This window comes from Ceratotherium simum, chromosome 16, assembly GCF_057802395.1.
Source record: "Ceratotherium simum simum isolate JZ-2026a chromosome 16, ASM5780239v1, whole genome shotgun sequence".
NCBI classification, from domain to species: Eukaryota; Metazoa; Chordata; class Mammalia; order Perissodactyla; family Rhinocerotidae; genus Ceratotherium; species Ceratotherium simum.
In genome coordinates this window covers 61,266,330-61,281,834 of record NC_141915.1, presented here as the reverse complement: position 1 = coordinate 61,281,834, position 15,505 = coordinate 61,266,330, and the positions used below count along the sequence as shown (strand labels likewise).

Here is a 15,505-nt window from a genome sequence, read left to right as displayed (position 1 = left end):
GGAAGGACGCTGGCCACAGATCCACCTAGCGGACGGACAGAGGGTGTGCTTGAGACTCTGACTGTTTCAGCTGGTCCTCTCTCAGTGGCTTGGACAGTGGTGGGAAGGAAAGCTCAGAGCAGATCCCCACCTACTTGGGCATGCATGTTCCCACACCTCCCTTGTTCCGTTTGTGAGGTTATAATGTGTATGTCAGTTGTTGGCTTCTGGGCACCTCTGGACGTCGTTGGGACAGAGACTGGGAGGAGACCCTCTGCACATGTGTGTTTTCATGGCGGGAGAGAGGGTGACCTCTCGGGGCACGCCTCCTGCCCCATCCCATCTCTACCATCCTCCCCTGTGGGGTTTAGCGTTCAGCCTCTCTTCCTTGCTTTACCTGCCACTTTATAATCCAGCCACATGGCTGCTTGCTCGCCCCAAATGGCCCCACACTGGTGTGACCTGACCTTTGCTGTCCCTCGAAATCTCCTCCCTGTATCCAGCTCCAGACCACCCCCTGCCCAGGGAGCCTTCCCTTTTCTGGGCTTTTGGAGCACTTTTCGCTTCTACTCTAATGTGCTCGATTTTGCTTTGTTTACTAGTTATCTCTGTTTTTGCTTCATGTTCCCCCACGAGCTTCCCACAGGACAACCACAGGCTGAGCCTGGCCTAAATTTCTGACAGGCAGGATTGTGAGCCAAGGAAGCCGTTGTTGTTTTAAGCCACTAGGTTTGGAGAGAGCTCGTTACACAGCATTACTGTGACAAGAGATAACTGATACAAGGTTTTGTTCTATGTCAGGACTGTTCTGAGCCCTGGTCATACAGCTGTGAGAAAACCTGACAATCCCCAGTCACCAGGAGCTTACATTCTAGTACAGGGAAGTCATAAAGTAAGTGAATAAATAAGTAAATATATGCTATTTTTTATGGTCATAAGAGTTATGAAGCAAGGAAAGGGAGATAAAGAGTGTGGGGTGGTGGTATCTTATATAAGGTGATCACGGAGGGCCTCACTGTGAGAAGACATCTGGCTCTGAGGCAAATATATACCCAAAAGAATTTTAAACAAGGACTCAAAGAAATATATATATATATATGCATTTTCAAGGCAGCATTATTTGCAGTTGCCAAAAGGTGGAAACAACCCAGATGTCTATCAACGAAGAATGGATAAACAAAATGTGGTCTTTGCACACAGTGGAATATATTCAGCCATAAAAAGGAATGAAGCACTGATACACACTATAACACGGATGAACCTTGAAAATATTACCCTCAGTTGAAACAAGCCAAACACAAAAGTCCACATATCATATAATTCCCTTTATATAAAATATTCAGAATAGGTAAAGCCATGGAGACAGAATGAAGATTGGTGGTTGCCAGGGGCTAGGAGTGGGGAGAGAGCTACTGCTGAGTAGGATGAGTTTCCTTTTGGGGTGATGAAAATACTTTAGGACTAGATAGAGGAGGTGGTTGTACAACATTGCGAATGCACTAAATGCTACTGATTTTTTCACTTTAAGATGATCAATTGTATGTCATGTGAATTTCACGTCAATTAAAAAAAATAAGACGATGATTACTGAAAAGAAACCTAAGGAAGCAAGGAAACAAGCCATATGGATTGTCTCAGGTCGAGTCCCCTGAGAGGCCCACTCTGAGAAGGTGACCAGGGAGTGCTCTCAGGATCCACATCTGCCAAGGAGGCAGGACTGGGCGGAGGGAGAAGGTGAGCTGTCAGGCAGTCACAACAAAGGCCTCGGTGATCCCATGAGGAGCTCTGAAGCTGGGATGGCCTGCAGAGTTGTCCTAAATTGAGACAAGGGGCTGGGCCTTGATAGCCATCCACTGTTGTTGGGCAGGGGCTGCCTGGGGACCGGACAGTGATCTGCGGCAAGGGCAGTTCAGCCGTTCACACTCTCAGCAGCTTCAGTCTAAGTGTGGGTCTGGGCGGTGCTCCCAGCACACACGACACGGCCATGTGCTGGAAGAGCGTTCAGGCATGGGAAGTGCCTTAGGTGGGAGCAACCCTGGTAAGCTTGAAGCAGGATGGATTTTGCTCCAAGTGAGATGGGGAGACGAAGGGCGTCGAGTAGAAAAGCATCTTGACCTGACTCATGCTTTAAAAGGCCCACTCAGGCTGCTGAGCTGTGGGCAGAAGGTCAGGGCAAGGACGGGAGCTGGAGATTAGACCTTGTAGTCAAATCATCACTCACCTCTTCCCCGAAGGTGACACACCAAAGCTGCATCTGGCTCCAAAGCCAGGCTCTCAGGTTGACGGCCATCACCTCTCCAGCTCCATTGTAGTCCTGTCCTGATACTGGATGAAATTATAGTCACTGCCACGGTTGTGGGCTGAATTGTGTTCCCTCAAATTCACATGTTGAAGTTCCAACCCCAGTACCTCGAATGTGACTTGGAGAAAGGGCCTTTGAAGAGATAATTAACTTAAAATGAGGCCATTGAGGTGGGCCTGACTCCAATATCCTTTTTTAAAATATTTTTGTGAGGAAGATCAGCCCTGAGCTAACATCTGCCAATCTTCCTCTTTTTGCTGAGGAAGACTGGTCCTGGGCTAACATCTGTGCCCATCCTCCTCCACTTGATATGGGACGCCGCCACAGCATAGCCTGACAAGCTGTGCGTCACTGCGCGCCCAGGATCCGAACCTGGGTCGCCAGCAGCGGAGCGCGCGCACTTAACTGCTACGCCACAGGGCTGGCTCTCCAATATCCTTATAAGAAGAGGAAATTGGGACTCATGGAGAGACACCAGGGATGTTTGAACACAGAGGAAGGATACAGGGAGAAGGCAACTGTCTGCAAGCCAAGGGGAGAGGCCTCAGAGAAATCCTCACAATCTGGCTGTCACCTTGATCACGGACTCCCAGCCTCCAGAACTGTGAGAAAATAAATTTAAGCCACCCAGTCTGTGGTATTTTGTTATGGCAGCAACCAGAAAACTAATACAACTAAGATAACTTTAAAAAATCAATATAATACCCTCACAATAACATAATAGAGGTTAAAAAGTAAGCAGTGTGTCATAGAATAATGTGTCTGTCATCAGGCAGTGCTCAAACACGACCACAGCAGGAGACATCATGAAGAAGACATAGCAGTGCCCTTCTGTATAAGGGGTACCTTTGGTTATAAGAGAAGCAAGAAGATCGGAGGCCATGCCGTCCGTACAAGAAGAACAGGGAAAGTAGTAAGTAGAAGGATGTATGTCAGCAGAAGGAAAACCAGTCCTTCGGGCAGCCTATCAGCTCTTCCTCCAATGTCTGTCCTGGGTCCAGCCACCTCTCCACCTTCGCTGCCACCATGAACTGTCCTCTGGACTCTCACATCAGTCTCCTCCAGGGTCTCCTTGCTTCTCCTCCTCGCCCTTCCCCACTGTCTCTTCTCCACTCAGCCTCCAGAAGAATCCTAAAATGTAGAGCTCATCTCCTCTGCTCTCACTCATATATGTTCAGGCTCTCACCCCTCTAAAGGCTTCCTAACACACCTAGAGCAGAACCTGAGGCTTCTGCATGTCTGACGTGGCTCTTCCTGACCCTGCCCTCCCTTGCCCTCACTCACTGCACTCAGCCACACCAGCCCCTGTGCTGTTCTTGGAGCATCCCAGCACTTCTCAGGCCCCTGGACCTTGGCACATGCTTCCCCTCATTCTATTCCACTCACCCTCAGATACCTGCAAGGCTCACTTCATCTGGGACCTGCTCAAACCTCATCTCAGAGAGGTCTTTCTTGACCATCTTATTCAAAACAGCCCCTACCACCCTCCGTCCCCTCTCCTGCTTTGGTTGTCAGCCTGGCGCTTGTCATCACCTGACATTACCTATTCATTTATTTATTTATTTATTTTTTAATTTTTATTTATTTATTTTTCCCCCAAAGCCACCGTAGATAGTTGTATGTCATAGCTGCACATCCTTCTAGTTGCATGTATGTGGGACGCGGCCAGGCCAGAGAGGCAGTGCGTCGGTGCGCGCCCGGGATGCCAACCCTGGCCGCCAGTAGCAGAGCGCACGCACTTAACCGCTAAGCCACGGGGCCGGCCCCACCTATTCATTTATATGTTGATCTGTTGACGTCTGCCTTCTGCTAGTAGATTCCACCAGGGCAGGGATCTACCTCTTTACTGCTCTATCCGCAGCACTAGAGCCATGCCACCCACAAAATAGACACTTAATAAATATTTGTTGATGGACTGAATAAGCCAAGTTCAAATAACTACTGGACCTGAGGTTACGGAACAGAATGTGTCATAAACACTGACTTTGTAGCAGTAATAACAAAATCAGTGAAATTAAGAGGCGGGGATGGGGAGGAAATGATAGTAACAATTTCCTAACTTTTTTCAGCACAGGAGATAAATAAATACAATCAGAAATCGAAACATGGGGTTAAAAACATAGATTTTAGCCTCTTAGGGCTTTTCATAACTTTTTTTCACAATCATATGCAAGGTGAGCTACGAAATTTGCAGGGCCCAGTGCAAAATGAAACTGTAGAGCTCCTTGTTGAAAATTACTAAAAATTTCGAGACGGTCACAGCAGAGCATTAAGCCAAGCATGAGGCCCGTCTGAGCGGCAGAGGTGGGTGCCCGTGAAGCTGGCCCTGGCGGCATACTTTAGGATATTATATCTCTGTAGCAAAGAAACATTTATCTAAAATGCAGTCTAAATTCATTTGTTTCTCTTATGTTAGATTCGGGGGAAATGCCGTCTTTTTTTATAGCATAAAGGTATGACGTCAAGTTCCTGAAATTATTTCTCTATTTATATGTGACTATCGAGATGTACAGAATGCCACTTTCCCCAATTGTAACCCACCGATGGTTATTTCTGGGTGAGATTGGGATACTTGCTTTTGTTTCTTTGGCCTGTTCTGTATTGCTTGGACTTTTTAACAAGGAGCATATGTTTTTAATAAACTCATCTTTCAGAGACTTTCTTTACCGCGTGGCCAGGTGGGGGCGCAGGGCCGCGCGCGAGGCGGGGAAGGGGCGCGGCCGCAGGGCTCGGGGCCGCCCTGCGCATGCGTGGGCCGTTGGTGGGTCCGGAACCTGGTTTCGGGGTTGCGCGGCCGGCGGAGCGCGTTGCGCCAGCACCGGACGTCGCGGCTGAGGCGGCCGGGCGGCGAAGCTGGAGCGGCGGTGGAGGCGGCGGCGGGAGGCCGGGGCCGGGGCTGAGGCCGGGGCCGGGGCTGCGAGGCCCGTGGGGCGACAGGCGGCGGCGGTCCGGGGCTCGAGCCCGGAGGCGGGAGCGGCCGCCATGGCCGAGAGCATCGTGAGTCGGGCGGCCGGGCGGGCGCGAGCGGGGCGCCGGGATGAGGCAGCAGATTTGCCGGCGCGGCCTGCGGGGAGTGGGCCATGGCGGGAGACTGGCGGGCGCCCTGCAGGGGCTCGGCTCCTCGGAGCGGGACGGCGGCCTCCCTGCTCCTCGCCGGCCGGCCGGTGCCTCGTCGCGGGCGCCGGGAGCAGGGCGCTGCCCACCGGCGGGCGCGGAGCCCTTCCCCGCAGGGAGCGCAGGGGGACTTGGTGGCCCGGACGCCTGACAGCTGCCCGTCGGTGGAGCAGCGTCCGAAAGGCTGATGCGCTTCTACCCGAGTTGGGAACCGGCACACTCCCTTCTTCCCCCTCACAGTAAAAAAGTCAGTGCAAATCAGGAAAAACCGGCGCGCGTTAACCCGTGCAGTTTCTCTCAAAAGTAATGTGGCAGGAAGACAAACCAATAGAGCAGTTGGACGGAAGAATTTTGTTGACATTCGGGAATATTTGGGATTTCGCGGGGAAGCAGAGCAGTATGGGTGCTTTCGCCGTGGGACGGCAGCTGCAGCCTCGCCAGGTGCCCGATGGCCTTGACCCTCCTTTCTGGGTGTCCCGGGCCTGCGGGAATTTGCCTCTGATGCCTCCTCCGCACTCGGCTCTCCAGGGGCTCGGGCGTCCCCTCCGCCCGCGTTTCCCGACCCGGAGATGAGCACAGGGAACAAGTGACCCGAGAGAACTTGCTCTTTTTAAAATAAGATTTACCAATCATTGGTGACTTCTCCTAGAAATAGATTAAGAATTAGCACTCAAATCTACTTCCAGACTTTGTCTTGACTGTAGTACTTGTAGCTGAACTAAAGTGATCGCGGACACGTGAGTTGTTTTTTGGACAAGGCCGTTTTTCTTCTAGGGTGTATAAGGCTACGTGCACGCTGACAGCGTGGGTCTCTTATCGAATTTCTCATATTGTGAGGAATTAAAACACATCCTTCTTCTGAAATTGATTACAAAACGTTTTTTTGAATTTAGAAAGAGGTCTTCTAAAAATTTCTGTGGGCTGATTTTTATCTCATCAGTTCTTTGACTTTCCCAAGAAGTATTCTGGGCTCGTTTTCTTACAAATAGGGAAACCTAAGTTACCAAGAGGCTGTGTGTCTGTGTTGCTAGGTCTGTCTCTTCTTATGTATTTAATTTTGTAGCCTGTGTCAGAGGCCAAGCCAGAAGTTCCCTCAGTACAAGTTATGTTTGTCTCTTGGAGTTAACTACTCGACTTGGCTTGGAAACCTGGACTGCCATGCCCTGTTGTACAGGATCGAGTAGAATGACTTCATAAGCTTTAGAACTCTCCAGAAATGTGTAAGCCTGACCTTTAGTCTTTCAAGGAGTAGAGTGTCATGCTCTGGTTCCTAAGTGATCAATCAAAGGCATGGTCACAGAACGAGAAACAGAGCTCTTCACTTCTTAACAAGCCTCAGTAGTGGAGACAGATTTCAGAAACAAATAAATGGAATTATTTACCTAATGCCCATGCTGCGTATTATGAAACATTTTTCTGAGTGTTGAATCCAGAGTGAAGTGTACTACAAATCAAAAGTTAAAAGAATTTGTACTTGCACTCCACAGGTTAAACACGTGTAGGTAAGAAGCCAAAAGAAAATATTTTATCAATTGGGACTCTTAACAATTGGGCCTTCATAAGGATTATTTGAAACAAAATCTTAAAAATTGAGAATTTGGGGGCAAAGCCTTTTTAGTCAAGTGAAAGTTATTAGAAAATGAGCAAGACAGAGTGCAGCTATTTTAGGAAAATCTAGATTATCCTTAACTTGTTTGATAAAAGCAGACAATAGGTTGAAAGCCATTGTGGCATTTTGTCTTGTATCAATGAAAATCTCTTTTTGGAAACAACTGCTTGTGGCTGGTGACATTTTTCATCTGTATAGTGTTGTTTTAAATACGATGCACAGTGTGGTAATTGCTGAGAGGAGAACCTGCAACATGAGTGCTTCCGCCCATTCCTGTCTGACTTTCCTCCCACCCCTCAGGTGTCCTGTGTGTGGCAGGGCATGTTGTGTCTTGCCCCCTGACTGAAGCAGGAGCCTCTGCAGTTGGCCACATGTGATAGCTCACCCTCAGAAGGGCTTTGATCAGCGTCAAGATCAAGTGCCGTAAAGTGGAGCTCTTCGTCCAGTAATCTTCCAGGCCTGCCAACTATTCAGCCGCAAAACAATTTTTTAAAATCTTGCCAACTTTTATCACGTGTTAGACACCTTTATTTCTTTTATTTTAATCTTTTTATTAAAAGTAAATAACAAATTAGAATATTTCTTACAATTCTTTTAAATCAGTCTAATGTCTGTATATAGATCCTGGAATACTGTGAGACCTTTTTTACTTTTTTTAAATTAATTTATTTTTTTGGTGAGGAAGATTAGCCGTGAGCTAACATCTGATGCTTCTTTTTGCTGAGGAAGACTGGCCCTGGGCTAACATCCGTGCCCATCTTCCTCTACTTTATATGGAATGCCGCCACAGCATGGCTTGACAAGCAGCACGTCGGTGCATGCCCGGGATCCGAACTGGTGAACCCCAGGCCGCTGCAGCGGAGCACGCGCACTTAACCGCTGTGCCGTTGGCCCGGCCCCTGTGAGACCTTTTTTAAAGAACCCAGTCATTCATGATTCATGATAGGATTTTCTTCTGTTTTTTTTTTTTTTGTAAATCTGAAGAGAAAAATGTTAGTGTTGCAAATACACTCTTAATAAGTAATGGTTACAAATTGGAGTTGTGTTTTTCTGAGTGAAGCGATAAGAGTGAGAATCAGGGCAGTACTCTCAGGAAGACCTCCCATATGTTGATGAATCTCATACTTCTGCTTCATCTTCTAGAAATTTTGGTTGGTTATCGCAAGGGGAGGGTTGAGGTTTGGCTTTAAGTTTCAGTGACCGAGATGTTGAAAGACTACAGATGTTAGTCTCAATAATAGATCAGGGGCCGGCCCCGTGGCTTAGCGGTTAAGTGTGCGAGCTCCGCTGCTGGCGGCCCAGGTTCGGATCCCGGGCGCGCACCGACCCACCGCTTCTCCGGCCATGCTGAGGCCGCGTCCCACATACAGCAACTAGAAGGATGTGCAGCTATGACATACAACTATCTACTGGGGCTTTGGGGGAAAAATAAATAAATAAATAAAATTATAGATAGATCAGAACCTTACTAGTCTGTGCAGTAGCTGTCTCATCTCATTTAACAGATAATTCGTGTTCAGTCTCCGGATGGGGTGAAGCGGATCACAGCAACGAAGAGGGAAACGGCTGCAACATTTTTGAAAAAGGTACCTGTGGCCTGGGTATTTACCTTTCAGGATCTTCTTCATCCTCCACTGTTATTCCCTTCCCATTCTGTACCTTTTCTCTTTTCCTCATTTCCTGATTCCGCCCACTCCCAAGTTCAGTCTCTTGCATTGCATAATAGAGAAAATCCATCATGATTGGTTGGATTGATACAGCATCAGGTTATGTCACGGCTGACTGCTTACAATTGTAGGACCAAAGGCTCAAAGGTAAGTAAAAGTATTTCATAGGAGTAATATTTATGGCAGTGAAAAACTTGAATTGTCCATCAAAGAGGAATTGTTAAAAACATGTATAGAAATATCCCACTTTGTTCTTAAAAAATTAACACCATATAACACACATCTGTTTTGTGAGCACAGAATGTGATGTGAAAGAGCACAAGCCAGACTTAAAAGGGGTAACTTTGGGAGGAGAGGCCTGCAGTAAGGCGAGTGGCTTTTGCTTTATACTTCATACCAGAGACCAGCAAACTATGGCTCAAGGACTGGCTGCTTATTTTTGTAAATAAAGTTTTATTGAAATACAGCCACACTCATTAGTTTATGTTTAAACCATTGGTTTATTGTGTGGCTGCTTTTGAGCTCCAATGGCAGGGATGGGTAGTTGGAACAGGGACCGTATGGCCTGCAAAGCCAAAAATATTTACTGCCTGGCCCTTTGCAGAAAAAGTTTACCAACATCTACTTTATACATTTTATGTTATTTGAATTTGTTGCAAGCAGGTGTTACTTTTGTAATGATAAAAAATATTGTTTGTCATTTTTCCTAAGCAAAAGAAATCATAGGATCATAGACTGTTAGAGCCAGAGGGAATTTTAGGTGTCATATAGTCCAATTTTTTTATTTTCACAAAGGTGGAAATTGAAGGCCAAGGGAGTCAAGAGATTTGCTGAGGATCACACTGGGCCTGGGAGCTGTTAGTGTAGCCACAACTCTTATTTGGGAAATTTGGTTTCTTTTTTTTTTTTTTAAAGATTTTTATTTATTTATTTATTTATTTATTTATTTTTTTTTAAGATTTTATTTATTCAGTTTTTTCCCCCCAAAGCCCCAGTAGATAGTTGTATGTCATAGGTCCACATCCTTCTAGTTGCTGTACGTGGGACTCGGCCTCGCGTTGGACAGAGAAGTGGTGCCTCGGGGCGCTCCCGGGATCCGAACCCAGGCCGCCAGCATCAGAGTGCGCGCACTTAACCTCCAAGCCACGGAGCCGGCCCAGATTTTTATTTATTTTATTTTTTCCCCCCAAAGCCCCAGCAGATAGTTGCATGTCATAGCTGCACATCCTTCTAGTTGCTGTATGTGGGACTCGGCCTCAGGATGGACGGAGAAGTGATGCCTCGATGCGCACCCGGGGTTCCGGGATCCGAACCCAGGCCGCCAGCATTGCAGCGCGCGCACTTAACCACCAAGCCACAGGGCCGGCCCCGGAAATTTGGTTTCTAAAACGTAGTTGCTATCATGATTCCAATAGTACTGCTTAAGGGACTATCTTTATAAGAATAAAAGGAAGAAGAATTAGGTGCAATAGATAACAGAAAGAGAATCTCTGAGTCTTCAAGAAAGTTTTAATATCCTACTTTTTGCTCTTTTAGTAGCACGCTCTTAGGGATGGTGCTAGGATACGGTAAGTGCTAGAATTCTTGAGAGATCATCTGGACAAAGATTAAGAGTTAAGTAGCTATTGCTTTGACAATTGTGTGGATAAACACCAGACATAAGAGAACTGCATCCAGTTCTTTACTTTTCTGAGGCTTTGTGATAGGGAAAATTTTTAACTTAAGTTTATAGTAACCATGTAGAGATATGATTTTGTTTTTAACCTTAGGTTTTTGTGCTTAGTATCAAATGTAGTCAAATGGGTTAAATTCAGAAGATTTTAGCGAAACCTAGAAATATGACACTGTAGTTCTGACTTCTGTTTGCTTCAGAAATATTCCTGAAATCCTAGTATTTCTCTCTGGGTAGTTCATTGTTGCCTCACCTAGGGAAATACAGACACAACAGCTAGTCATTGGAAGTGGTTGGAGTTGGGGGAGATATGGTTTAGTTTTGACTGCTTGATCGTTGAAGCCATCAGCAACACAGTAGTCATTGCTTAGAAGAAATTTTCTTGGGAATACTCAAAAACAAACACATTTATTACTCTGAAATATGTTTCCCCTCAAATGAAAATCCTGTCGTCTGATTATAAAAATAATATGGATGAATTATAAAAGGCTCAAACAATACAGAAAAGTATAAAGAAGCAAGTAGGAGTCATTTGAAATTATATTGCCCAGAAATAACTGTTAACATGGCATGTCTCTGTGTGTGCACGTGTGTGCACACGCATAGACAAACACACACCCCTACGTACATATGTACACATCCTTTTACCAAAATGGCATCATACTGTACTATTGCTGTGTTTCATCAAATCTAAGGCATTATTGAGTTTAAGGAGAAACATTTATGTATCACCAAGAAAGAAAAAAATGCTGTCACACCTGCTTTCCTTTGTTATTTAGAATTTTATACTTACATGAAGTGCTTTTTTAGACTTATTTGGAAATAATTTATTTTAACCACATATTATTTTTATGTATGCATAAGAATGAAAATCGCAGTAAAATTAATTGAGTAGTATCTCCCTACAACATCACATTCAGAGTCCAGTCCTTCTGAACCATTTTTGACTCAGCTGTCAGTGTTCATGTCTTACCACAGAGGGTCATTGTCTGCACTGTCAGGAGGGTCAGTGTGCCACCTGCTGACACCCGTTCTGCAGGTGCTGGTGCTGGGATTTTTTCCGTCTTACCAGCAGCTTGACAACCAAGATTCCTGTTCCTTCCTTGATTGATCATTAAATGGCTTGTTCGAGAGAAATGGTGAGGGGTGGCAGTTGTCCAGTCATGCCACCTGGGTGACAAGTTTACATGAGCCTAGACAGTGACCTGTGTGTCAGTCCTGGTGCCCTGCAGGCAAAAACTGTAAGACAGTGTTGCTCTTAAGATGCATCCATTTCAAAGATGTTAAAATCTTATCATATGATAATTTGTAACCTGCTTTTTTTCCACTTGACGGTAGGTTATGGACACGGTTCTATGTCAATAAATGTAGATTTACATCTTTTTTTTTTATTGTGATAAAAAATAACCCATAACATAACATTTGCCATCTAAACCATTAAGTGTATGGTTCAGTAGTGTTAAGTACGTTCAGATTGTTGTGCAACCATCACTACCATCCATCTCTAGAACTTTTTTGTCTTGCAAATCTGAAACTCTGTATCCATTAAACAACAGCTCCCCTTCTTCTCCTTCCCCCAGCCCTTGGTAACTACCATCCTACTCTCTGTCTTTGTGAATTTGACTTCTCCGGGTATCTCATGTAAGTGGAATGATACTGATTTTTAATAATTAATAATTTGGCTATGCACATGTGCCCTATAAGTGGGCTTTGAAATGGCCTTCCTGTCTATTCACAAAATTGCCTGAAAAGTTTGTTGACCACTGTGAGCATTGTTGGCTCCAGCTTGCTGTCCCCATACTTGATGGCCTTGATCCTGATTTAATATGTGGTATTATGTCCTCTAAAGAAATCGATGTTTGTAAGTGTGATGAGATGGTTTACATTGAAAATATCTCACAGATTCTTATTTTTTTGTGAGGAAGATCAGTCCTGAGCTAACATCCATGCCAGTCCTCTTTTTGCTGAGGAAGACCGGCCCTGAGCTAACATCTATTGCCAATCCTCTTCCTTTTTTTCCCAAAGCCCCAGTAGATAGTCGTATGTCATAGTTGCACATCCTTCTAGTTGCTGTATGTGGGACGCTGCCTCAGTGTGGCTGGACAAGTGGTGCGTCGGTGCGCGCCCGGGATCCGAACCCGGGCCGCCAGTAGCGGAGCGCGCGCACTTAACCGCTAAGCCACGGGGCCGGCCCCTGTCACAGAATCTTGAGTCGTGGGTTCCTTTGAGACCATCTAATGTTTCTCACTCAGGAATTCCTTTTCTGTGAATCTTAGACCATAAACCCCTCTAGGACCAGTTCTTCTGGCTGTCTTGCTCACCAGTGCCCTTCCTCACCCCAGTGCTCTTCAGCTTGCTCCCCTGAAATGACCCATGGAGAATCACCCCATGTCCTACCTGCTCACACTAGTGGTTGGGTTCTCAGTCCTGTCTTAATTGATCTCAGCAGCATGTGACACGGTCTGTTCTCCTTATAACATGTAAACTTTTTTTTAACTATGAAATAAAATACATACTAATAAATCCTTGAAAAATATCAACAGCCGAATGACTGATGATGAAGCAAACACCCAGGTCAAGGTGGGGGCCAGTGCCAGCGCTCCATAAATTGTCGGTCAACCTTCCCCACTCCCTCACCCCGTTACCCCTCTCCTAACTTGATGGGGATTGCTCCCCACCTTTGTATGTTTTACCACCTCAGTATGCATTGCTAAACCCTAAATTTTAGTTTTGCCTATTTTTGAACTTAACATAAATGGAATCATGTAACGTATTCTTTTTTGTTAGCTTCGATTATAAATGTTTGTATTAATTTCATTTCATGCCATGTTTTTGGTTTTATTACAGTAATTACACATCAAGATTGCCTCAGGTGTGAATATAAAGTTTTTTTTTTTTTTTAAAGATTTTATTTATTTATTTTTCCCCCAAAGCCCCAGTAGATAGTTGTCTGTCATAGCTGCACATCTTTCTAGTTGCTGTATGTGGGACGTGGCCTCAGCATGGCTGGAGAAGCGGTGCGTCTGTGCGCACCGGGGATCCGAACCCCGGCCACCAGCAGCAGAGCGCGAGCACTTAACCGCTAAGCCACGGGGCCGGCCCTCAAATACTTATTATAGTATATCTGATATAAAATCTTAACTTTGTGTTAATGACATTTCTTATTATCACTTTCGGAATGACAAAGTGATATGCAATTACTTTTAATCCATTGTTTTAAATCAGTAGAAAATAAAGTAAATACATAGGGTTAGTCGTTAATCAACCCTTTTTTCTTACAGTGAATCAGTACTAGATTTTATCCACATTAAAGGATAAATCAGCCGTAGGTTAAAAGCAGCAGGTAGAACAAGGCATCAGCTGTAGGTGAGCCTTCACTTGACTTGGGGAAATGCCTGGCTCCTCCCTGCTCTCATTTCCTGACCTGCGCTCTTTGTCAGGATTCTCATGGCAGTTCTTTTTTTTTTTTAACCAATCACAAAACGTTTAATGTGATAGTTTCATCTTGCATAATTTAGAGTTCTTCATAATTTCTGCCTTTTTTACTTTTCCAGTGTTTTTTCTAGGTCTGAGTTTCTGTCTGGTATCATTTTTCTTCAGCCTGAAGAACGTCAGTGGGCGTTTTCTGTAGTGGAGGCCTGCTGGCAACAGGCTCCCTCTGGTTTTGTTGACCTGAAAATGTTTTCCTTTTACCCTTGTATTTGAAGGGTATTTTCGCCAGACACAGAATTCTGAGTTGACGGATTTTTAGTCCCCCTCAGTACTTTAAAGATGTTATCCGATTGTTTTCTGGGCTCTGTTGATCTCTGGTTTTCAGTGGTTTGATGATGTGCCTAGTGGTAGTTTTATTTTTATTTGTCCTGCTTTGGGTTTGCTGAACTTGCTGATTTGTTACTCTTATGTTTTTCATCAAATTTGAGGGTTTTGGCCATTCTTTCTTCAAATATTTTTCAGTTCTATACTTATTCTCTTCTCTTGAGGATCACTTGATATTGTCCCAGGGGTTGGTAAGGCTCTGTTCATTTTTCTTTCAAATCTCTGTCTTCAGATTGTATAGTTTCTGTCAACCTATTTTCAGGTTAACTGACTCTTTCTTCTGTCATCTCCCTTCTGCTCATAAGCTCATCTAGTGAATTTTCCATTTCAGTTATTGTGTTTTTTGTTTGTAGAATTTCCATTTGGTTCTATTTCATCATTTCTGTTTCTCTGCCGAAAGACCTTGTCTCTTCATTTATTTAACTCTATTCTAATGACCCCTAAATGTTGAGCACCAGCTTGGATCCCTCTCCTGGCCTCAAACTCAAATACTAACTGCCAGTCTGATGCCTTTACCAGGGTGTTTGGGAGTCACCTCAAGTCTCAACCTTAAATGGAAGGTCTGATTTTCCTTTCAGTCTTCTTCCTCCTTCAGCCTCTTTTGTGGTTCCATTACAGGTGTTGCCTTCCACAGCTTCCACCAGTTCTCAACCCAGAAATCTGAAAAATGGTCTGATGTCCTTCCTTTCCCTCACTCCATTCTGCCCCCACATCCCACCCCTTAGCAAGGGCTGTTGATTATAATAACTGGAAGGTGTGCTCCTCCCTCCATCTCTACTGTCCTGGCCACGTCTGAGCCCCTGTCTCCTCTTGTCTGGACAACTGGCTGTCCTACTTCTTCCCACCTGTAGCAGAGTGGCAATGAGAAATAGGATCGGTGGCTCGGCGAATCCCTGCCCTCAGCCCCTGTGGTTTCCCACGGCTCCTGGCCTGGACTGCAGACTCTTCACAGCCCGCATGGTCCTGTGTGCTGGCTCCTGTCTGCCTTGCCAGTCTCGTCACTTCCGATTTCCTTCCTGCCCGCTGGGCTCTGGCCTCACTCTTACCAACCCCTTCCTGCCTCCTGGCCTTTGTACTTGCTCCTCCTGCTTGCCTTGTTTCCCAGCTCTGTGTGTACCAGTCTTACTCTCCTCGCAGGTGCTCCTCAGAGAGGCCTTCTCTGTCCTCCCATCTTGGGTGGCCTCTTCCGTGCTACTCTCTCTCTCCCTTCCTGCCATGGTACCTATCTCAACCTGTGGTTCTCATCTTTGTTGACTTTGTCTCCCCTACTTGATGGTAAGGTCCTCAACAGCAGGAGCCTTGTCTGTTTTTATTCACTGTTGCATTCTGAGCACCCAGAATGGAGC

At 45.5% G+C, this 15,505-nt stretch overlaps 1 protein-coding gene across 4 annotated transcripts in view; it reads left to right on the top strand.

Annotated features, from left to right (window-relative positions):
* The first annotated feature begins 5,121 nt into the window (after positions 1-5,121).
* NPLOC4 (NPL4 homolog, ubiquitin recognition factor) overlaps positions 5,122-15,505 on the top strand; it is a 67,565-nt gene continuing 57,181 nt past the window's right edge. For 2 of the 4 annotated variants that reach the window (XM_087441775.1, XM_087441774.1), the window contains exons 1-2: positions 5,123-5,278; positions 8,510-8,590. In XM_087441775.1, the coding sequence (XP_087297901.1) occupies positions 5,264-5,278; positions 8,510-8,590 (96 nt within the window). In that variant the 5' untranslated portion in view covers positions 5,123-5,263. Of the gene's footprint in view, positions 5,279-8,509; positions 8,591-15,505 lie in introns of all 4 variants that reach the window. The other 2 variants (XM_087441777.1, XM_087441776.1) reach the window with 2 other exon arrangements.